The sequence below is a fragment of the Arvicanthis niloticus genome, chromosome 13, assembly GCF_011762505.2.
Source record: "Arvicanthis niloticus isolate mArvNil1 chromosome 13, mArvNil1.pat.X, whole genome shotgun sequence".
Taxonomy (NCBI): domain Eukaryota; kingdom Metazoa; phylum Chordata; class Mammalia; order Rodentia; family Muridae; genus Arvicanthis; species Arvicanthis niloticus.
The window spans coordinates 65,069,236-65,095,178 of record NC_047670.1 but is presented as its reverse complement, the minus strand read 5'-3'; the positions used below and the strand labels follow the sequence as shown (position 1 = coordinate 65,095,178).

General features: G+C 38.7%; 1 protein-coding gene across 1 annotated transcript in view; it reads left to right on the top strand.

The window, feature by feature from the left end:
* The window catches only part of Cpne8 (copine 8), a 168,312-nt gene that overhangs the window by 117,370 nt on the left and 24,999 nt on the right, over positions 1-25,943 (top strand). Inside the window, 4 exon segments of the mRNA XM_034516519.2 lie at positions 7,814-7,867; positions 8,807-8,868; positions 18,931-18,977; positions 23,732-23,913. Of these exon segments, the coding sequence (XP_034372410.1) occupies positions 7,814-7,867; positions 8,807-8,868; positions 18,931-18,977; positions 23,732-23,913 (345 nt within the window).

Sequence of the window (25,943 nt, the reverse complement as noted above, 5' to 3'; positions counted from 1 at the left end):
ATTATTATTATTATTATTATTATTATTATTATTATTATTATCTGTCCTGGGATGAGATTGGTGCCATTAGTTCAATGTAAATGTCTTTTTATAAAAGAAACACCATCAATATCAGGCTGAAGGAAGTTAAACACGATGCATGTGTACAAGAAGTTTTAAGATCTCAGCAGACATCCAGGCTTGGTGGCACCCAAGAGGCTGACAGAGAAGAATCATGAGTTCAAATTTCAACTTGTGCTCTATAGTGAGACTGTATTTTAAAAAGCAAGTGCTTGGAATGTCCTCGGTGATAAAGGACTGACCTAACATGGAAAAAGCCCAAGTTCCATCTACAATGCTAACACACGCACGCGCGCGCACACACACACACGCACATGCACATGCACACTCATGCACATGCACACTCATGCAGAAGAGAGGGTGAAGTGGAGAGAGTTGCTGTTGTTACTTATTGAGTGAGTTTGACAAATTAGCTCTGTAAAGCATAATTGTGTGTGTGTGTGTGTGTGTGTGTGGTCTATGGATATCTTTCTTTTTCTAGTGTGGTGATCAGTAGATGATTTTGTGTACATTGGGTCACACATTGCACAATCCAATAGTGTAAAATACTGCTTTAGCTTTCTCTTGCTTTCTGAGTAGAAACTCGGGGTATCAGCCCTTTCTAGTCCTTCTCATACATGAATAGCCATATATCCCTCCTGAGCATATTCCTGATAAAAGCACATTTTCCTCTTGGGAGTTGGTTTGTAATTTGTTGTTCTCTCTCTCTCTCTCTCTCTCTCTCTCTCTCTCTCTCTCTCTCTCTCTCTCTCTCTCTCTCCAGGGTCTCACTCTGTTGCCTAGGCTGATCTGGTAATCCTGCCTCAGCCTCCCTAGAGTTAGGATTGTAAGTGTTTCACCACATCTAGCTTGAGGTTTCTGAGATTTCATTGGTACATAGAAGTTCCAATTCATACATGGTGCTTAACACATGTACCAAAACTCTGAAGTATTGCTCAGGTACCAAAACTCTCCAGAAGAGCTACATCTCATTTCTTTTTGAAGTTGTCCCAGTGATGTCTCAGCCTCAACTTGGCAGCAAGTTTCCCTTAAGACCTCACATGACATGACATACCCAACCCCACATGATTGTTGCGGGTCAGTCTTGTGTACTGTGTGTTCAGATGCTGATTTCTAGACCCAGGCATTTGTCCAGAGTCCAGACAATGGACATGGTCAAGCATCTTCAGTCTCAATGTTATGTTTAAAAAAAATTTTTCCATCATCTCTGATTGGTCAAAAAAGAGTTAACTCCACCTATGACTCTGAAAAAGAGATAGGAAGCCTAGACTTCTGATCCCAGCTAGGCGTTCCAGCTAGAGAAAAGAAAAAGAGAAGGACCAAGAGAATGCAAGTAGAGAGAGAATAGTGGCGGTGAGGCAGAGGATCCAGGAGGAGTGCTGATGAATGGGTGGTCAAAGGTTTCACCATGAGGACACACATGGAGCAGAGCAAGCCAGGGCGAGACTCAGCTTGCAAGTAACATGGAGCCCGTGGCTGTGAAGTAGACAGCTTATAATGCTAGAATAGATGAATATCTGCCCAGTCATAGTGCTTAAAGCTTGCTAATAAACCCACAATGGGTCTTTGTGTCAATTATTTGGGAGCTAGAACGAGTATAGGTAAGCCTTCATGCTTTAATGTCTACATGTGAATCTTCTGCTGGTTTGAAGATTTTATGCCATATACAGCACATGCTCAAATTTCCCACCTTTCAGACCACACTATCAAAATTGTTAAGAAAATGAACTGCTATAACCAGAGACACCACAGTCCTGACAGGGCAAGAACCGAGGAGTGGATCTGTAGAAACTATTCTACTAGAAACAGGAGACCGGGCGTGACTGAAAATATTCCAGACATAAATGCATGACTGAGATCCAAATTGCAGTTAAATTTGCTTTGTATTGTAGGATATAAAACTAGCCCCTTCCGTGGACTGTTTAGGCTGATCCCTGAGATGGCCACAGCCTTTCCTAATTCAGTATCTCCCTATCTTCTGGGTGTCCCCCAAAAAATAGCCAACCAGTGAATGACTTCTACTCTTAAAAAACAAAACAAAATAACAAAAACATCAGTTACACCAAAAAAATAAGATGAGGTAGGAACCCCCCCCCCATCCAAAAGTATTTTTAGAGCTATCAAAAAAAATTCCATTTGCTGAATAATTGATTTTTAAAAATTTTCCACTGGATAAAAGGCACGATGAATGGTTAGTTGGACATGACTTCTTTCTTATCTCTTGTAGAGGCTAGACTCTGGCAGCCTATTTTGTTCCCCTCTTCCCTTTTGACCACACTTTTTTGTTGTTGTTGTCTAATAATTTAACCCTCCCCATGGCCTTTTCCTGCTTGGCCTCCACCATGGCCTACTCAGGCTCCTCCCCGGGCTCCGCCTTCCTAGCCTGTCCTTTTCAGCTTCCTGGGGAGTTCCTTGGGAAACACGTGCAAAGCTGCAAAGCGTGTAGGTCACAGAGCTGCACTGCTCCAGCTTGAGCTTTGTAAAACCATCTGGAGGGATAAGTCTGCAGTCAAGAGCATGTTCTGCTCTTGCAGAGAATCCAAGTTAAGTTCCCAGCGCCCAGCTCTAGGAGTGAACTCTATGGGATTAGTGTGTGCGCGGACGCACACAAGTATACATAATAAAGTAACACATATTAAAGTAATACATATTAAAACTTTAAAAAAAATCTCTGAAGACAACTTCATATCTCAGAGCTTCCCTATAGATTTGCACATCAGTCCCATTCTTCTCTCCTTTGGCAGACATCCAGGTGCTAACGGTTACCACTGACTGTTGTCAATAAATGCCTCGGAGAGAAAGCTTTTCTCAGCTCTAGACCTTTGAATTAGGTCAGATGAAGACAAATCAAATGTTGTTTAAAGAAACTTTCATAGAGAGATTTTAGATAAGTCTGTTAATGCTAATTCTTTGTAAATAACATTTTCTGACATACCAGGGTCTGACCTGTTGGTGGCTTTTAGACTTCTGTTTTTTTCTACTACTCTCTTTGCAAGTCTGATTTTTTTGTGCTACCAAGCTGAGAAAGAGGAGATTGAGAAAGGCGAAGGTGATGCAGAGAGATTCAGTGTTTGTTTTTTCTTGAATGAATGAGCCTTGATTATAGATTTTAGATTTTCGGAGCAAGTTTTTCCAGATTTACACACACACACAATGGTGGCCTCTTGTTCTATATTTTCAATAAGCTTCTCTAGTCCATTTCAGTGTCTGAAATAATAAATGTGATCATAGTTACACACAATACCAGGTGTTCTCTTGATTGTTCAACCTGTCCTATGTGACCTACATGACAAATCTTTGTTTAACTTAATCACAAAATCACATTACCTGAACTAATCCCTCTGCAATGAAAGTTAATCACGATGTCCTAGGGACCAAAGAGATGTATGTGACTGAAATTTCACTAAAGGCTGACTGGACGTTCTTATCTATATCCTAAACCTAGCGAAACTTATTTCTCCTAAATTAAATGCTGAATGCTAGATGGGTGGTTTTAGACACAACATTGCCAACACACAAGCTTTCAAACCTTTGAAATCACTAATTCTTGTTTGACTTCACGTCATTCCTTGATTTCTCATATATTGCTAAATAATGCACTCTCTAAATGGTTTTGAGGGCCTGCTCCATGGCCTTCCTAAACAAGAGAACAGGACACTCATTACAGCCATAGAACATTTTTAGAGTTGGCCCACCGTCCCCTGAAACCTCATTGACCATGGAGGGCAAAGACGGAAAATATTCCCCCCATAAGTCCCTCTGGCCACAATAGAATAGCCTCTAAGTCTGGTTACCAAGCACCCAGAAGATCAGTACACCAGTCCTGTACTTCTAACTTACTGTATATTTGAGTAGACAAATATTCCTAAATACACTTTAATTTGACATATATTTTAGCCAATTTTGGTAACTGTTGATTTTTAAACCTCAGAAACCTTAATATCATATGAATTACCTCCATGCCTCTTCATTTATGTACCTTAAATAACTTACTCAGACCTTAATAACACGCAAAAGTTTTTTTTTTTTTTTTTTTTTTTTTTTTTTTTTTTTTTTTTTTTAGGCTTTTTACCATTCTGTACATATCCATCCCTCCTAATCTTCATAAATAAATTTTTCTTTGCTAACACAACTTCCATTTTTTACACCTTTGTAACATTGTCTTCCTGAATGCCCTGAGACATAGTAGCATTGACAGTGAATTTTCTATCTGCTGTGAGAATTTTCTCCCTAGGGGAGGGGAGACTAAGCGATGGCTATCCCTTCTTTGTAAGGTCCCAATGTCAAATCAAAGTTCAGTTTCCTTAAAGTGCACTCTGAAGAACGAATACAGTTACTGGACATACAGAGGTTGTTGATGGTACTGTGGGTGGTCCAGAAACAATCTCACTTAACGTTTTTACTCGGTAGGAGGATATTTTATAGTCACATAAACGTTATATACATACATACATCTTTCTCTCATCATATATATGTATATATGATGGCATGTTCATTTCTTCTTTATGCTAAAGAGTATTAGCATTTAACAAGCCCTGCTATAATTTTATTAGGCCCAGCACAGTTGAAGGCATTCCACTGACAGTCATTTAACTTAGAAGATAGGACAGTAACCCTGTATTGTTTCTTGAAAAAAAAAAAATTTATTTGCTTGTAAGGAGGCTATAGCTTTCAAAAATATCCTTAAAATCCTGAAAATGCTTGCACTTATATATAAATTTGTTTATATATAAAACATATTGAAAGCCATAGACATGGGTTATTCTTATCCAAAGGGAGGGCAATTGTCCAATAGAAAGCATTTCTTAGAGAAGACACAGTCATTTCTTAAAGTTAATTTATATCACCAAGAAATAGGACCATGTTGTAGAACCAGAATTGGGATAAGGATCAAGAAGATGCTGCTCTGACCCAGAGTTGCATGATTATGTGTGTCACACCGTTAAGTATTTTAATTTTAAAAACTCAAACTAGTCGTTCCAAAGAAAGACTCAGGACCAGGAACCGTCTCTGATTAAGCAATCTTTATTTTGTTTTTAAATTTTAGTTTTTCTGTGAACAAAAGGAAGCTGAGTCAAGTTACTGACTTTATTTTTTACATGAGTGTTTACTTATAAGTCAAATTCTCACTAAGAATATGATGTTCAAAACAAACCATAGACACACACGGACAGATACACAGTATTCGTAATCATACATAAGGCATACTTTAATAAACCAAGATTTTAAACATTATTGCTTATTGCAATTATGTTTCTATTAATTTTCATTTGAAAGGAAAACTTAACAGAAATTTTTAGTAAATACATTGGTAAATTGGAGCAATGAAGTGAGAGAAAAACCCAAAACTGTGGCCACCAAGGGTCTAGCTCTCCACACACGACATTTATTTTTCTCAGCTCCAGTATCCCATGTGTATACGGGAGGCTTTTCTCTCACAGGGCATGCTGCTTAGATGAAGTCCAGGTGGGAAAGGGCTCCAGATCTTTCTGTGAAAACTGGCCTGACCACTAACCCTGTGTTGTATGAAACTAGCTGGGGGTGAAGGAGGGGAGGGGGCTTCCTGTCTTTCGCTGCCTCTTCATTTTAATTTTGCTTCAGTCTTTAGCCCTGCTGTCCTGCCACAATGTGTCCATATGTATCCTAACATTCAGACATTAGGTCGTTTTCCATATGTTTTAATAAAGAGCAAATTATGACTGAGTTGTACTTTCTTTAGCAATCTATGATTTTCCTTTCTTTTATTCCTTCATTTCCTTCCTTCTTTCTTTGCTTTTTATTTCTTCCTTTCTTTTTCTTCTTTTTTCTTTCTTCTTTCTTTCTTTCTTTCTTTCTTTTTTTCTTTCTTTCTTTTTTTCTTTCTTCTTTGCTTCTTTCTTTTCTTTTTTGTTGAGTGGCCATGTTCTACCTTTTGTAACCCATCAGGCCTCAGTTTCCCAATCCACCTGTCTCATCTTCCTCAGGTGTGAGCTACCACCTTTGAGTTGCAATTTATGATTCTTTCCAAGGAAATTATTATTATTCAGGTACTTCGATCTTAAAGGTCTCATTTAAATCCAGAAGCTATGTATGACAGGGAAGAGAGGCCTCAGTGGTTAAAAATGCTTGCTGGTCTTCCAGAAAATCTGAGTTCCATTCCCGGCTCCCACAACTGCCTTTAACTTCAACTCTAGAGGATACCATGCCCTCTTCCTGTCTCTGTGAGGACCCCCATCTCGAAAGCGCATCTGTCACCTCAAAGTGAGAAGAGATACAAATTTCATTGACTGTAGCCACAAATGTAGATTTAACTTACCCCAGATTCTATGCTCTAAGGTGGAAGACATTTCATGAAGTTTTTATCATAACAAAGAAAGTCATAAACAAAGATTTTTTAAAAAGAATACATTGGTAGGCCTGAGGTTAGTGTGAATATTAAATAATATATGTATAAATTCTGTAAATAAAGGTAATTTTTATTAATTGCACAGTGTTGAATTTCCCATGGTATACTAAAACTCAGAGTTGCAGGTTGGCTCGCTGAATAGTAGTAAATTTAGTTACACACACACACACACACACACACACACACACACACATATATATATATATATATATATATATATATATAAACTTTGAATATACAGTGAAAAGAAAATATGTCACCAAAACATCAGAGAGGTGGGTACAGTAAACAGAAGGACATCTCCATTACAAGCCTTAGACACTGTTGATGGGACTCTTAGTTTTGTCTTTACTGGAAGGCAAACATCTGAGAAGTTAACACATTCCAAAGGATAAATAGCGCCTTGTTCATACATACCAAATGATTTACCTAATGGTCACAAAGCTATTAGGTCAGTTTCAGTGAAGGCCAGTAAACATCTGTTGAGAAGACTAAAGACTGGACAAGATAGTTTGGCTTTAGACTTGCAACATTTCAATTGTTATGGGGAGCCCACCAGAGATGACCGCTCAGGCACAGTTAATTGAAAGTCTTTATTCCACATGACTGGAACTACACTCAGGTATTGAGGGACCCAGGTGTAGCCCCAAGTGTCAAGAACACAAGGTTATTGAAGGCAAGAGTCATATCTTGCCTTCAAATGGCTGGCATCTCACTTGGCAGAAGCAAGCAGTTTAAGAGAAGCTAAGGTAAATTAGCTGGGGTAGCCTGGCCTCAGGTCTAAGATCAGAGTTAGTTAATTTTCTACAGGATTCTCCAACATAGAGATCCAATTGTAGTTAAAGGTGAGATGGCCACAGTAAGAAGACAAGATGGAGGAGCCTCTGCACTGTCTTGCCTGTAACCCAGCTCTCCACTATCTTTGAAGGTCTAATCAGTTAATCAGCCATTCGGGAGATTCAGCTGGAAGGTGGAGCATTTTCTCTGGTGTTCCCAAGCGCATGGCAGACCACCGCCCCCCCACTCACACACATATAATATACTAGCACTTGCAAACATACTCACACAAACATACTCACAAGTCGCTCTTTCACACACATCAATAAAATAATAAAATAGGTTCTTATAAAAATGTATATATGATTGTAAGTCATCAAAACAAAGTGAAAGAAAGCTATTAGGAACAAAAGACTTGTTTTAAACCTGGCCACTCCAGATTTTAGCAGAGAAGTTAGCCAAGTGACCACCCAAGCATCGCAGTAAAGAGGCTGCCTTGTGAGTGTGCAAGAAGTGAATGAAGCAAGCTGGATTACGTGTTTTTAATCTGAGGACGCTTAACGGTTTGATTGTTTTATTTGCTTTTTCAAGGTGGTGAATCCCAAAAAGAAAGGAAAAAAGAAAAAATACACTAATTCAGGAACAGTAAGTCATGTTTAGTGTTATTCATTAGAGTCTCAGATTCTAAACGACTTAACGGTTGGGAGCGTACGTCATCTCAGAAAGACATTTACTTCACTTCGAATATGAAAACAAAGGCATATGCTGGAAGCCTTACCTTCCTCGGGAGGGCTGTACTGGAGAAGAGATCATGGAGGGCGTGGACGGTTTGCTGCTGGCCTCTTCGGAAGGAAGCTGGCGAGCTGTTCTGACCTCTCTCTTCAGCAGAGTTAAGTGCAGTGAATCTGGCAAAGGTTGGCTCAGAATGGCTCCATTCCTCAGTGACTCCTAATCCTGACCTTAGACGTCAATGTCCTCACTGATGGAATATCAAGTATCAGCTGTGGGGATGCCGGGGGAGATCAGGGTGGGGATAGTGGAGCAAAGACCGCCAGAAAACTGAAAATAATCAGGACCACCCTGATTTCATATTAAACAAATTTTTAAAAATCTATTTTTCTAAAATTAATTTTACTCAGAAAAAAACTTGTTTTATTGTTTCCCTTTAAAGTTTTGTATTTATCATAATATTCCAAATACTAGCTGGACATATTGAAGCACAGGGGCAAAAAAGGCCATTTGTCACACAGCTCAGCTTGGTGAGTCCATGCGTATCTTTAAACGCTTTCCAGGTGTTTTCTCGTTCCTAATCTACAGTGGGAACAGCATAGTGTCTCTGCAGATCACTGCCAAGCTGTTCATCATAGCCACAGAGAAGAAGTAGATAATTAATACTATCTTTCATCCCTTCCCTTCTGATAACGTCAAAGGCACATCCTAGAGGATTTTAATAAATAATGTCTGTAGTTATTTTTCAAATGCAAGGGAATATCATGTTCCCTTTAGTGGAAAACTGTCTGTGTCTGTTCCATGTTGAGATTACAGTTAATATTGACAGGTAATAGTCTCTTTCTCTCTGTCTAGGTAACCTTACTGTCCTTCTTGGTGGAAACAGAAGTCTCCTTCCTTGACTACATTAAAGGAGGGTAAGTCATCTTTTAAAACTTGCATAGCATCCTGTGTGTGTATAGATCATTGCCATGGAAGCAACCAAGGACCACCTTTGCATATTATACATACATACATTCATATATGCACACATACATACTTACATACATGCATACACACATGCATATGTATGTATATATAATTTATTTAATTATATATGTGAACAAAAGCTGTTAGGAGCTAAAGATTCCTTTTAAAACTGGCCACTGCAGATTTTAGCAGAGAAGTTGGCCAAGTGACCACTCAAGAGTCAGATTAAAGTGGCTGTCCTATGAGTGTGCAAGAAATGAAGATAGCAAGCTGGAATACATGAGTTTTTAGTCTGAGGAAGCCTAACAGTGCACACACACCAGAGTCTGAATGGAGAAACTCAGGATAAATCTTGCAATAATTGATTCTGTGCTATCACGCTGTGGACTCCGAAGATTGAGTCTGGGTCCTTAAGCCTAGCAGCAGGCACAATTACCAGTTGAGCTGTCACGCTGTGTTCCTTTTTGAATATTTTGATGGTAGATATTTTATTTCAGATCCTCAGAGAAACACGGGCTGTACATGCCATCACCTTTTGTCCTGGTTACAGTTTCTACTGCTGTGGTGAAATACAATGACCACAAAAGCAACATGTAGGGGAAACAGTTTACAGGGGAAATCTGGTAGGAAGTTAAAGCTGGAGGCAGGAGCTGATGCAAGGCTATGGAGGGGTGCTGCCTACTGGCTTGCTCCTCATGGCTTGCTCCTCATGGCTTGCTCAAGCTGTGTATTTATAGAACCTGGGATTACCTGCCCAGGGATGGTACCACTCACCATGGATCACTGGGCCCTCCCCCATGGATCACTGATTAAGAATATGCCGGACAAGCCTGCCAGTAGCTACTCTTATGAAGCATTTTATTTATTGAGGTTTCCTCTTCTCAGGTGACTCTAGCTTTTGTCAATTTGACATAAAAGTAGCAAAGACAGATACTTACTTAAATGAAATCTATTTCAAAAAAATTAATAATGAAGCTACAATGTAAAACCTTGGTGGACAGCATTTCTTCCATTTCAGCACACATATCTTTTGGTTCACCGCATAGAAGAGATGCCGCAAGACCACATGGGATGTACTGTTACCATTCATTTTGTATTAATTACATTTCTAAAAAGCTGTACTAATTCACACTAGTAACATCTGTTTATAAACACTTACCAAACCTTAGCCCTTACTGAATAGCCTCCCTTCTTTTTATTTTTGCAATTTTACTAATTAAATAGGCTACTATCCATTTTAATTCATTGTTAATTTTAAAGTTATTTCTGGAGAACTCTGTGCATGTTTACAATGAAATTATTAAATATTAAAGTATAAAATGCTTCTGCATCTACCAGAAATCACTGCTACTGGGCCTCGCTTCTAAAGCTGCTTGGAGGAAAGAGTACTGAGATAGAAGTATGAACTGTGAGAGAGAGTGAGAGAGAGTGTCCTTGGAGAGATACCATGTGGGTAAATTCTGGGACAGACAGACTTTAAATCATTCGGAGAGTTAAGAAAGGGGTGGGGATGATTACAGTCCTGAATACTGTAGTCGGGAATCTCAAGTTAGCTGCATATTTCAAACACTAGGCCTACCTCTTCCCACTGTAATCTGTTTCTGTTTCCAGTAAGTAGGAATAAAGATAATGATGCCTGCCTTAAAGGAGCTGTGTGATTGGATTTTGGATAGTGCTAACCTTCAGTAAATACTAGCCACTGTTTCCTGGTGGGTTGGAAATACCAGTATTTGACCACACTTGCTTTCCATAATGTTAGTAGTGGTAATTTTCAGTTCTCGAAGAAATGGAAGGAAAAGATAAATGTAAGTGAATAAAGTCAATGAAGTTCATCTCTTAGTTAAGTTCCACTTGGGAAAAAATAAGAAGGAAAGGAAAAAAAAAAGACTAAGATGATAAGTAAGCTGAGAAATTAGAAAAAAAATTAAAAGGCATATTTGTGGTCTGAAGATATGGCCTAGGGAGGAGAATTCTTGTCTATGAAGACTTGGGCTCATGTTCCAGCACCACGGACAACAACATGCGGTACATTCCTGTCATCCTAGCACCAATGTAACGACTGTAGGATCACAAGTTCAAGGTTATCCTGGGCTATGAAGTGAGTTTGACACCAGCAGAGTTTCAACCAAGACACAACAATTACGACAAAATTTTCAATTATGGCAGTTTTCTTATTTGTCTGACTTCTGAGAGTAAAAGCATAAGTAAGAATGTGAATCTTACAACCAGTAAAACATCTCCTTTTACATCAAAAAAAAAAAAAGAAGGAGGAGGAGGAGGGAGGAGGGAGGAAGGAGGAGGGAGAAAAGAAGGAGAAAAGGAGAAGAAGAAGGAGAGGAGAAGAAGGAGAAGAGGAGGAGGAAGGAAAGAAGAAGAAGAAGAAGAAGAAGAAGAAGAAGAAGAAGAAGAAGAAGAAGAAGAAGAAGAAGAAGAAGAAGAAGAAGAAGAAGAAGGTGAAGATACCTATTGTTTTCAGACAGTACTGTTCACCCTACCACATCTTAATTATGATGCTAAGCCTTTGTACAGATTATAGATAAAGGGTTTGTATCCCAGTTACAAGAAATACAAAAGTCTTTATGGGAGATGAGAGGAGAGTGTGCCTATGTATCATTAGCTCATTCTAAAGGCCAATGGGAGTTTCTTGACTTTGCTAGTTTGAAATGCTAGCAGAGTGTCAGAGCCTTTACAAATCAGCCCCATAAGAAGAGCTGGAGAGATGACTCAGTGGCTAAGAACACAGTCTGTTCTTCCAAAGGATCCAGGCTCAGATTCCAGCACCCACATGACAGCTCATAACTGTCGGTTACTTCAGATACAACGTTGTCTGACACCTTCACAAAGACAGACACAGACACACAAGTAAAACACCAATGCACAGAAAATTTAAAAATCATTAAATAGAATAAAAATAAATAAAATTAAAAATCAACAAATCAGCCCTATGATAGTTTTTCTTAAAAATACTTAAAGTAGTTTCACAAATGCAATAAACTGTTTGCTTTGGTTTATACAAAATACATGACATTAGTTTGAATATTGCCTCAGGGAGCATGCTTTGTCAGAACAGGCAACACTATAAGGTTTTTCTAATCTGATTTCTTGTTTGAATATGCATGCCTAGGACTTTTTTTTTTTTTCTTTAAATAGGGTTCCTTGTAGGGGCATCCAAGTGATTTGTATTCATCAGAGTGGTGGTGAGCTAAACCCTGCAGCTCTGAATGGAGACAAATCTAATAAAAGCAGCCTGCCGCCTTCTATAAACTCACAGGGCGTGTTTTCATATCTCATCGAAGTCAACACTCGGGAAAGAGACTTCTCTACATATTAAAAGACAATCTCAAACCTTATTTCATTAATGCTTAATTCTAAATCTGTATACTTAAAGGGAGAAGTCGGGAGAAGGTCAGGCAAACATATATATGAAAATCCCATATGAAACCCTGTTTCTTTGCGTGCCATTTTTTAAAAGTAAAATATGTAAAGTTAACAAAATATGATACAGATTTGGAAGCCAAGAGATGTCCAGCCTCAGGCTTTGCATGGTCTTTCATCCTTAGCCTGTCTCACTACAGATAGCATGGTCAGTACTATCCATTTCATACTCAGTAATAGTAGAAGTATTTCATCATAGGAAAAGATGCCAATCACAGTTATGCTGGGCAGTTTCTCCCTGAACTAAAGAGCAGAGGAAAGGAGAGATCCAGCAGAGGGCTCTCAAAGCACTGTAAACCTTCTGCTAATTGGGGTCAATCACCTCCTCTCTTTGAAGTGCTGGAGCTTCTGAAGAGGAGATTGCAATCATGGGTTTGAAAAAAACAGCTGTGGGAAGCAGGATTCTATCTCTGAAAGAGTTTCACTCTGGGGAGCAATTAGAAGTTTGAGAGGGAAGACAGAGAGAAAACAGGGGCTAATGAAGGGCAGGTTGCAGAAGAGGGTAGAAAATTTGTCCTGATGTGCATAAGTTGGTCCACAATGCGGACCTTGGGTCACAGGGTGTGCTGTTTTGAAGTTCTCGTCCACAGCAGTTCATCCTCTGCTGAATGCCCCGGTTGTAATTCATCACTTGACCCTGTACACTAGCTGGCAAACACAGAGAGGATTAAAAAAAAAAAAAAAAAAAATCTTGAGGCAGTGTGAAAAGAACCTTCTCTCCAGAGAGGAAAAGATTAGGGGGAGCCTGGAGAAGTCTGGGCTTCCCAAGAGCCTGTGTTGCAGCCTGTAGAGCTATTTATCAAACACAGGTTCTCAGTATTGTTCTCTTCAAAGGACTTGGTACCTACTTATTATATGAGAAAGTGATGTCACGGAGAGATAGTAGTTTGGGGAAGGGTTTGTTCTCACAACTGCCTCACTTGCTGTGGTTTTGAGATCCAGGTTGTCTGATAGATCAATCAATGGTTTGCTACTAGCAAAAAATTCTGTCCATCACCTACTTCATTTCAAATAGGATATTTTTTTCTTTTCTTTTCTTCTTTTTTGAGCAGCGCTTATAGTTTTGGACCAGAGGTTTATTTTTGTTTGCTTTGATATTACTTATGAGGTTTTTTGGTTTTTTGTTTGTTTGTTTGTTGTCTTTTGTTTGTTTGTTTTTTTGCTACTGGTTAGAAAGAAGGCGAGGTATTACTTTGTGAAATAATACTTTGTCGCCCCTGTGTGTGTTCAAAACACTTAAGTCCACAACATAGCCCCGACACCTAAGACTCAGCTACCATCACCAAAGAGAGGGTGGAAGGACTGGAAGAGCCAGGGGACCAGGAAGTCTGCTGTCTTCTACAAATGACAGGGAAGCTATACCCAGGATATCACAACAGTATGGCTTCTTAAACAAGACCTAAGTATAAGACCAATAGATATTCCGACACAGGAGAGGGAAATCTCACAAGGCTCAACCCCTAGACAAAGAACTACAAGTATCTAATGGGTGCTGAGAGGAACAAATAACCCCTCCCAGGGATGAGTCTACTAACTGATTATTCAATATAAAGTTGTCGTCTCTAAAGCCATACACTCACAAGCCACACTAAAGGGATATGTCAGGTTATATTTACATATATGCACATATATGTGTAACAATAATCAAACAGAGCCTAGCATCAATTTGAGAGAGTGAGAGGGGGCATGGGAGGGGATGGAAGGAGGACAGGGAAGGGGGGGAGTTGATATAATTATATTTCAATTAAAATATTTTAATTAAGAAAAAAAACAGTGAGCTCAGTCCCCAAAGACCAGAAAAAGCATCACATCTGTTCATTTATGAAAGTGTGTCTTTGTGGGCAGAGAATGACATCATCCCTCACCAGTGGCTCCATTTTCATTTGTTGGAGGCGGCACCTAGATGTATTATGGACCGTTTTTGGTGTTATCTTGGACCGAGCATGTCCAGTCCATAGTAGCTGAAGTGGAGGGAAGGAAATCTAACATGAGGTGGGGGGGGGGGTTCAAAATCTAAACAACAATCTCTGAGGTAGCTTGATCAGCAGAGCACACTCCAGTGTTCTCAGCAGTGTGTTAGAATCAGATCCTCGAAACCAGAGACAATGACAGGGATTCCAAACAATGTAAAACTCAGTAAGTTCCTTTCTAGAGTGGTTATAAGAGAGGTCATATGCTTTTATGAGGAAGATATTCAAAGGTGAAGTTCTCTTCCCCCGTTTAAATCTGCAATTGTATGGAAACCTGTCTGGCTGATCATGATTTGTGCATTTTAAGCAGGAGTTCTTAAGTTTATTTTATGTGTATAAAGGAGCATTTTGCAAGCATGTCTGTATGCCCCTCACATGTATGCCTGGTGGCCCCAGAAGACAGAACAGGGCATTCATTGTATGTCCTGGCACTGGAGTTACAACTAATTTTATGATACCATGTGGGTGCTGGGAACTGCATCTGAGTCCTCTAGAAGAGCAGTTTGTGTTCCAAAACACTGCATCCTCTCTCTATCCCCCTCCCCCCCCCCCAAAGCAAAGCAAGAGTTTTAAAGACAAAGCACTGTTTGCATCAGGAGAGTTTCTGTTTGTCAGTTAATTACTTTTAATTTAAAGAAAAAGAAGAAGCTGAGAAAATTGGATCCGGGACTAGGCTTAAGGCTTAAGGGTAAGAGAAGGTAATGGAACATAAGTGTAAGCTGGACAGCATGGTAGGAAATCAGGGCAGATGCATGGTCCTGGTAGCCTTGCAGCTAGAATAGAAGGACTGCTGGCGGTAGGTAGGCTTAGATTCCAACTGTGTTTATCAAAATTAAACAAGGATGAGGAACTCCACCTTCAGGATCCATAATGTTCAATTTGTGCAACTGGAGAGGGTTTCTAATTGGTGAATAAATCCAAACCGCCTTAAGCGTGCTCATGTTTGCTCGTGATAGCTAGTATACAGTAACAGCTGTAGATGTCCGAGAGGCTGTCAGTCTGGGTCACATGTACGGCTCTTTTCATTGCCCACCAGATGTTTCACATTAACAGCTTCAGAAAGGCAGGAAAATAAAACAGGGATGCTCGTCAAGTGTAAACCCTCACAGAGCTAGAGTGCATAAGATCTTAACAGTGTGCCACGCAAGCTGGATTCAACCTTGATTATGTATTCCAAAACAGCACAACTCGGTGAAGTTCTTGAAATCCCACATTCTCTCGTCTGCTTTTAGAACAAAACTTCTGAGTGCAATATTTCAAGGACTTATTTCAAGGATCCTCATGTGGATATCCCATCAGGAGCCATCTTGTATGAGTTTATGTCTGATCCTTGGTCTCTGATATTATGCTCTGAGTGCTGATGAAGAATGGAGTGTGTAGTTTGGTCATTGACATCACTGTTTGGCTTACTTGATGGGAAAAATCATTTGTTAAAGTCTCCAAAACGTCTGCTTGTAAAGGCTGTAAGCCTAGCATCCACCATCTTGAAGAAATGGATCATTACTGTTTTGTAAACATGTAGACTGTGACCATCGGTGTATTAATCATACATCATAACAATCACAGACGCACCAGAAGCAGTGGGAATGGATTCACTAATAAGATTCTGTGCAGTTCTTGTTGAGTTTAGTAAAGCAGTGTTGGAACCATAAGCCTGGTAAGTTCAGAGCTGGTTTTTCCTTGGCTTCCAGGTCTCTCTCTCACATCACCCAGCTCTTGGCAATTGGAAGATAGTTGTTGAACTTTAGAGTATTTCCATTTGGTTTTATTTTGATATTGTTTTTTTTTTTTTTTTTTTAAGATAAGAGTAGGCATTTCATCACTTTCAACAGGTGACTTGCGTGCTCAGGCGTAATCTTTCTTTTCTGATCTGAACACACTGATGAAGCAAAGCAAATGACAGAAAGGAGTCCTTGGAAAGTAGGAATTAGTCAAATCACATCATCAGTAGCAAAATATACACCAAGGATTCCTCCACCTTCTCTGCTACTCTATGACTATTAGTAAGTTGCCCTATTTAGCATTTAGAGTTAATCCACCCATGAGTGTGGACATGCAGTGAGGTTCTAAGGTGCAGAGGAGTTAGATGGCTGGTGAGATGGCTCATGGGAAGTGTTTGCTGCACACACGTGAGAATGTGACTTCATATCTCCAGCACCCTCATAAAAATAGCCAAGTATGGCAGCATGCTCCTGTCACTCCAACAATGGTAGACTGAGACAGGTGGATCCTGGGGAATTTTTGACTTCTGGCTTAGCTGCAAGGGTGAGCTCCAAGTTTAGTGAGAGAATTTATCTCAGAAAATAAAGTGGAGGACAGTGAAGCAGTATCGACCAAACAAACAGAATGGGTAAACACACACACACTCACAAACTCTCACACACTCTCACACATACTTGCACACAGAAAAATGAAAAACAGGAGAGACGGTGTGTGTGGGGGGGGAGAGAGGGAGAGAGAGAGAGAGAGAGAGAGAGAGAGAGAGATCAGCATCAGCATCAGCACCAGCAGAAGGTGTCTGTTCCGAAAATCTAAGGAAAGTTGATCTGAAATGTGGAATTCTAATTTGGTATTTAAAATATGCTAAAATGATGTGTTTTCAAAGTTCTGGGTTACTTTCATCCTTAACAAGTCTCCGTTTGAATAAATAACAGACATGCAGATGCTTCTGAGATTAGTATTGATAGCATAGTTGGTGGAGGGCAAATTTACATTAAATATATGATAATGTCCTGATGTCTTTGTGATTCAGAACGTCTGTCCTTGGGAAGGTGTTAATTCACATTCTAATGCTGGCCTTTGTTGTTGGTATAGAAAACGACTGAATTTTGTGAGCATCATTTTTCTCACGTATAAAATATATAAAAAATATAGAACTAATATTTCTTTGCAAAGTATTGTTAAACAGAGATAACGTAGATAACTGGGCATCATAATGTGTACATTTAATATGTATGTTATCCCTTGTCTTTTTCTGTTATAGTAATATTCTTGGGAGCCTGCCCGCCCCATATTGAAATTTGCCCAAGGTCATAAGTGAGTTGCTGAGACTCAAATCTAGTTCTTTCAGACTCAGCCCCAATGTTTCTGTGTCACCTTGTCACCCGGCATTACAGCCTCTTGCTGTGACACACCAGTGGGCTGGGGTTGGTTGTTCTTCTCAGCCCCTCACAGGGAGTCGTTTATCTGGAATGTTCTCCCACATGTCTTCCTTCATTACTTCTCTGAAAGTTGCACTCATTTTAACTCATGCTGATCAGAACGAAGCTCCCAGGGAGCCTGGATTCTTAGCCTCTAAACCTGATTTCTGCACCGAGTAAAACGTTCCTGCATGGCTATAAAAGGAATCTACATCAACTTTGTTATATCTAAATATGAAAAGTTGATCGTTCCTAAGGGAAGGGTACGAATTTAATTCAATCCCAGAAGTGTAGGCAGGAGCTTTGAGACTGAATCAGAAGAAGGCAAAGTCTGCTTGTTAGGATAGTATGAGGGGCCTGATGTTCTAGAGGCATAGACCATTGATGTGTAAGCCTCATCCCTACAAGTAGGGATGCCATGATAGGCATCATCTTCATCATCATCAGTATATGATATTTGAAGACTTTGAATAGTACAGTTTGCCAAAAGTACTATTTTTTTACAAGAAGTACTCCAAATCTTTAAAATATGCTAAATATGTTCTTGAAACACAAGCTTATTTTTCTTTTTAATTAACTGCTATTTAAATAGCACAAGAAAGGGAGACTCACAGACACAGTTACATATCACTGTGATTATGAGACTGCCTCTTACTATAGTTTTGTTATTGGAAAGAAAGGAACTGTATCACGAATGTAAATAGTCATAAGTGTACGCAAAAGGAAAATGCCTACCTATTTAGTTTATAGTAGAACAAAAGAATTGCAGGAGGGGAAGGGTAGGAGGAGAAGAAAAAAAAGAACAAAAATAGCTCACTCATTTAAAAGAGAAAACAAACAGACCAAGTGAAATAAATTTATATATTGACTAACTGCTAAAAATTTATATATGTGTATATATATATATTAATTTAGAGATATACATATATAATTTTGATTATACACACACACACACACACACACACATATATATATATATATATATATATATATATATATATATATATATATAATGTGGAGGGTACTATGTCGGCTTGATGTAGAATGCCACGTGAACTATTTCAATTTTCAGAAACATAGAGAAGGGTCCCATCTCCAGGTCTGGTAGTGTGGAAGTGTTACAGTGTTATAGCTAGTTTTACTAATGGTTTCTAAGGCAGCAGTTACCAATGAGTGCTGGACTTGAAACCTCACAGTTGCTTGTGTAGACTCTACACTCAGCCACTTGCAAGTTTCTTGAGCTCAAAACCAAGCTAATCTAATTTAAAGGACATTTTTATTTTACAGTAATTGGACAACAAGGAGATTTCTAACACACTCTCACCTAGTGCATCTGCCTATGTGACGTGATCTAATATATATTATATTTGTTCAGACAATGTGTGATGCTAAAATTCTAGCACGAATAGACGATACCTGCTTGGTGCGGCTGCTTACTTGGTGGTGTTGTTTGCTTGTATTCTAGAACGCAGATCAACTTCACGGTGGCCATTGATTTTACAGCATCAAATGGTGAGTGCTACCACCAGTGTCTGGTAGGTGTCCCAATTAAGTGACAAGTTTTTATTGTCATTAAAATTTTCATATACTTTTTCTTTATTTTAACCTTCTACAACCATCTAGACATGTGAAATGCACAACTATACAACAGATTAATTACATGTTGATCCATTTTATCATTTCGCATTTCCTTCAAAGGAATAAATATTTTAGATGTCGTTAAGCCCCTTCTGTATCTGAACCATTTTTCTGAAGCATGTCTAACTACAGCTCACGCTCGGCCTCTATGTGTACTTACTCCTGTAAACAGGGTTCAACCATATTTCTTTTACTCACTTTTAAACATCTTTACATCTTAATTCATTAAATAGGATTGATATACAGAGTTTCGGTATGGACATTAATGATTCATTCATGTAAAAGTATTTTAAGGAGGAAAAGTAATGGAAATTTAATTCTATCTCGAACCAAGTTTATTTTGAATGGAATGACTATTTGAATCGGTTATATTATGTCCTAAAACCCTGAGCCTTGTTATTACCTTTTATTTCATCTATTTGTATGTGTGTTGGTGAAGGGTTCACATGTGGGATAGTGAGAGGGCACATGTCAGAGGTCAGTAGACAACTCTCAGAAGTCAGTTCTGTCAGCCAGCTGTTAGATCCAGGCTCACACACCTAGCACTGTGAAACTCGGAGTCATCCAGCAAGCCCTCATCATGTCATTTTGCCAAAAGCTGCCATTAGTTGATATTTGCCTATAGGTGCTTTTCAAACTACCATAGTTTACTTAGAAAAAAATCAACTTTATAAGGTGAGAAGGCAGTATAGTTTCTTTAGAGGCTCTGCTCAAGACTTTTTATTTAATCCTCTTCTTGAACTTACTGGTACTATGTGATATTCTTCAGTGACATCAAGCAGCTGAAGCAGCAGCAAACTGCAGCTCCCTGGGTTACAGGATCACAGAGAAGACTGCTGCTGCCCTGTGCAGTTTGGAGTTGCTGAGCTATGTTGCAGGATTAGGAGTGTTAGTTGTACTTTTGATTGACAGTCTCTTCATCATCCACTGTGTTTATAAGATGATGCCTGTTTCAGTTAAGGTTACTATTGCTCTGATAAAATACCACAACCCAAGCAAGACTGGGGAAATAGAGTTTATTTGGATTGTTACTTCATAGTGCTGTTCATCAGAAGCTGATGCAGAGGCCATGGAGGGATGCTGCTTATTGGCTTTTTCTTCATGGCTTGATCAGGCTGCTCTTTTTGTTTGTTTTTGTTTGTTTGTTTTGCTTTCCTATTTTTTAAGACAGGGTTTCTCTTTGTGTAGCCCCGACTGTCCTGGAACTCACTCTGTAGACCAGGATGGACTCAAATTCAGAGATCCATCTATCTCTGCTTTCTAAGTGCTGGGATTAAAGGCATGCACCACTACCACCCTGTAAACAGCTTGCTTTCTTATGGAACCTGGAATCGCCAGCCCAGAAGTGTGTCTACTCATGAAGGGCTAGATCCTCCTACATCAATAAATAACTAGGAAAATGCCTCATAGACAAGCCTGTAAGGCATTTTCTTAATTGTAGCTCCCTGCTCTCAGTGGACTCTTACTTGTGTCAAGTTGACATAAAACAAAGCAGCACGATGCCCTAGTGCATATTGAGGAGCCTCTGTAGATTTTTTTTTTCGAATTACTCATTGTGTCTACAGCTATCCTATCGTCTCTTTACTTCTCTCTTACATTGACCCACATTTCACAAATAAGACTTTTAGGAACCAAATCAGCAACCAAAACGCACCTAAATCCAACCTGCAAACCTAGTTCTACAAAACATTTTCCTAATAATCCATGTTGACTCACTCGTAAGAAAGCCAGAGCTACAGTTAACAAGGTCAAATCCTACCAGCTCAGTTCTTGTGTGTGAAAACTTATCCTGCAGCCTTATGTCTTCAGATGGTGATCTTGACTTGTGTCTATCAAATGCGGCCCAAGCAAGTAACTCAGCTTAAGTGCAGTGAGTTGAAAGAACTAGTTGCTGCTCTACTTGTGGATTTTAGGCCAACTGAGAGAATCAACTGTCTATTCAGCAGACAGACACCACAACTGACACTCACTCTAGATGAGGACAATCCAAGCGATGTGTAACAAGCAACTGAATTAGCAATTAAGAGGACTACCTGCACGGCTGATCTACTGAACCTCCATTCCAAGAAGCTTCTTGGATAGAGTCTGACAGATATTTAAACCGTAGTTATTTATTGCCAGCCTTTCACAAGCTGTCCCCAAAAACGAAGAAGGGAGGGCATCTGCCCATTCTTTCTGTGAGGTCATTACTGCTTTGATGCAAACAAACAAACAAACAAACAAACAAAAAACCAAAAAAAAAAAAAAAACCAAGACAATAACATCACGAGAAAAGAAAACTTTAAAAAAATTACCTTTCATGTACACATGTACATAAAAATACTCAGTGAAATAACTGAAGCCAGCAATGTAAGATGATATATCATCTGCTCATTTGTTTTCCCATTTTCTCATATTCACAGTACTACATTATATTACTTGATTTTTAAATATTAAAATTTTGAAAATTTTCTCACAGTACTGAGAAATCTCCTGATATATTACTATATGTCTGTGGTATACACTTTCTAACCTTGTAAAGAAAAACTATGAAAAACCTACTCTGCACATCACCCTGAAGGCTGAAAAGCTAGATGTCTTCTCTTGAGGTGGGAAACAAGACAAGAATCTCTAGCCTTTCCTTGTCCTCATTGTACTAGATGTTATCATTATGGAAGTTAGAAAAAATCATTTAAATATTGATACTGGAGATAAATGGAAAGGAAATGAAACTCTTTTCACAGTTATCCTATATATGCAAAATACTGATAAATCCACTAAAAATGTGTTAAAACTAGTCAGGAGCCATGAGTAGAGAAACACTGTAGGATAGAAGATACATACATTAATTCTTTTCATATATTCCACTTATACTAAACTAAACACATTCTCATAAGAATATTAAGAGAAATTACATATCAAAATTGTAAAACTTTTGTTTTGGATTATAAGACCATCTTCCTCCAAGTGGTTGACAGATTTGATATGCTATCAGAATCCAAAAGGTTTTATTTTAGAAAAGAAAGACTTAATTTATAAAGTTATGTGGTATTGCAAAAGTTTGAGAAAAGCCAAAGCAAATGAAAAAGATAAACACCAAACGTGATTTGATGGAAAAAAAAAATATATATATATATATAATGGTCTTTTTCACAAAGGGATAAAAACAAAACAAAAACAAAAAAAAAACAAAACAAAACAAAAAACCAGACGTGCTCCAAACTGTTTAATGGTAAAATGTTCAGAAAAGAAAAAAATTGCAACAACAACCATAAAAAAACAAAACCAAGAAAACAAAATGACAAAATGCAGAACAGCCTTGATGGCTGTGGGCGTGGCATCCAATTCCCACATGTGACAGCAGTAACGTTCAAGGAGAATAAAGTGAGTGTTATCCCAAGTACAGCATTCATGTTTCAACAAGTACAGCATTCATGTTTCAAATCATACTATCCAAACACACAGCAAGCAGAAGCGTAGCAAGCAAGGTCCATAAAACTTTTAAAAATTCAATAAAAAGCTATGCAGAACTTAAAAATAGGCAAATGGAGACAGCAAGATGACTCAGTAGATAAAAGTGCTCCCTGCCAAGCTTGAGTTCGGCACCCAGGACCTGAATAGCCGATGGAGAAAAGCCACTCCCACAAGTTGTCCTCTGACCTACACACACACACACACACACACACACACACACACACAATGTCACATGCACATAAATAAATATCTAAAATAAAATAAAGAATAGGCAAATAATGTGAACACACTCTTGCTCCAAATGAGATATATAAGAATTATTCTTGACATACCTAGACTTTAGGATACATAAACTAGAACTGTACACAGATACTGTTCCACATCTACGAAGATGGCAAAATCAGTCTGGTGACCAATATCATTGAGAACTAGAGAAACTGGACCCTTCACAATACTGCGGATGTTGATTGTATAGCTGCTTTGGAAAAACAATTTGGCACTCATTCAAACTGTAGTATTCAGAATCATTGTATAAACCGGAAATTTCACTTCATGATATATATCCAAGAGAAATGGAGACATATGGCAAGAAAACACATATGTCTTAGAATATTCAGAATAGAAAAAGTAGAATATTCTTAGAAGCATGGTAGCTAAAAGTCAAGATGTTGGGGAAAACAAACACTTGTTGAGAGGCTTGTGAGACATGAAGTCAGATGTTCAGTCAGGGATGGATTCCTTGTTGTTATAATCATTGCTGCTACTAGTTATGTGGGATGTCACCCAGGAAAGACTATTTCTATCTTTGTAAGCATTGTTGAAGGCACTGGGAAGATTCCGACAAGGTCACAGACTCAAGATGCTGAGTATTTTTAATTGCCAGTTTTGTGGAACAGAACAAAAGAGACATGGGGGCAAGAAGAGCCTAAAGAAACAAGAAATAGTGTTTACTGTGTACGAGACATAACTAAAAAAGAGAATGAATGTAGGACCGGGTAAAGGTGCAGTGGGAAAAGATGGTGTAGAGACTGAGGAATCAGGTCTGGACAAAGATGCTTTGTAGGAACCGGCAAAAAAATGATAATTATGAGTATTCGAATCTGAAATAAAAGCTACAGTATTGTTACAAATCTGTGGCCTAACAACTAATGTTCTAATCCACTTTTTGTCCATAGGAAACCCTGCCCAGCCTACTTCTCTCCACTATATGAACCCTTACCAACTGAATGCCTATGGAATGGCACTGAAGGCTGTAGGAGAAATCGTTCAAGATTATGACAGCGATAAGATGTTCCCAGCCCTTGGTTTTGGTGCAAAGCTGCCTCCAGATGGAAGGATATCTCACGAGTTTGCCTTGGTAATGATGCCTTAAAACTATTGGACAGCTTGAAAAAAGAAAAAACTCACTTGCCAGACATTTCAGTATTAATTTTTCTGTTTCTCCGGTGATTGTTTGTGTAGGAAGTCTTGTTGACCATACATTTTTCTCAGTTTTCATAATAGCTCACTTAGGAGAATGACCTTCATATAAAAGACAGATTATCAGTAAATCTGCCCTCATCATACACAGTAGGTCTACTCTGGGTATTCATTACTACATGACAAATGTCCCTAAAGTGAAGAGATGTAAAGTAACGCAGGTGTGTTAAACCCATGCTCTATGCCTCGGGACAGAGACCACAACATAACTGGAGAAGCAGATCTGCTCATTTGCTTGTTTTAAGTATCAGGCCTCTGCTTTTGTGCATAAATTTTGCCTTTTCTGCTTCCTATCTACTCTTATTCACTCTCGAAGCCCAATCCATAAAACCGTCTACTGCTAAGAATGAACAGTTCATTATTTGACCTGTAAGCTCTCCTTGAAACCCAATTCAAAATTTCCAAGATAGCCATCATAGCCTGTGAAGTTTATGAAAAAAAAAGGGGGCAGGGGCTGTATGTTGTTAAAGAAATAGGAGTAACATTAAGTCTAATGGTAATAAACCAAAGTTAGTATTGCCTAATGGTTATATTCTCTGTTTTAAGTACTTTTGTTTTCCTGGCTAAAATAAACACTATTAATAGGTCTTCTCTGAGATAATATTAGCACACATACAATATCACTCTAATCGTTTTTAAGAGGCAAAACTTGATCTCCTGCAAACTTTGTTGAAGAAATTAGTTTTAAAATCCTTTTATAATTTCTTAAAACTTAGTCATTAAGGGGGAAATATAATCTTTGTAACAGCTAAAATGTTTTAAGTAATCTGATTAGTCCAAACCATATATTCTTTAAAAGATAAGGCTTTCCGTTCCAAAGCAATCTTATCATCCCCAGCAGTGAGGAAATCTTGTGCCACTTCTTATGACAGGAGAACTAATTCAGAAAGCCTTTTAGCAATCCACCGTGTAAAGCAAACTACAGAGTGGCTGTCTTCCCATTACCAAAGAAGGGAAGATGGTGACCTTGTAGTTTCAATTCCAGAGGAGGAGAAGAAAGAGTTCCACAGAAATACAAGCCCCCACTGAAAAGGTGAAAATACTGATCATAAAACTAGCTTAGAACTACCCTAGTTTGTAAGTGTTCCCTTAAGGCAGGTATATAATACACTTTCTTCTATGCCTAAAAGCAGTAATGAGTTTTCATTTTAATTAGCTTATCCCTTTCAAGGGAAAAGAGCATCATGAATTCTTATTGAAAAGAAGATAAAATAGGTCATTTCAGAGCTGGAGAGATGGCTGAGTTAGAAAAGGTGTTTGCTGTGAAAGCATGAGGACCTGAGTTCAAATCCCTAGCCCCCATGTAAGTGAAATCACTCATAGAAAGCTGGGCTCACTGCAATACCCGTAATCCCAACACTGCACATAGAGGCTGGAGGATCCCTGGGGCATTGTAGTCAGCCAGGCTAGCAAGAAGTGGTGGTTTCCAGGTTCATCAAAAAGCCCTGGCTCAAAAAATAAAGTGAGATGCCACTGTAGAATGTAATCAATCCAATGTTAATATCTGACCCAGGCACATGTGTATGCACACACATACATACACGGCCACACATTCACACCTATATACACACAATCTAGGTAACCTGCAATTAATATCAAAGCCAACATTTGTGTGCTGAATGGTAATCTTGTATATTTTAAATTTTTGACACGTTATATATTAATTTCATAATGAAGAGATCTTATATTATCTTACTATATAATCTTTTCACTTGTTCCTTGATACTTAAATTCATGTATACGACATATGTTCACATATCCACACTCACTCCCTTCTTCAAATACCCCCATATCAGCATGCGCCTCTCAACTCTGAGGAAGATTGGCTGTCCCTCCCTCAACAGGCATCAGCTGCCAATAGCTCCTTGGGAAGTTTTGTGGTCTCTCTCTCTACCATCCCAGAATGTT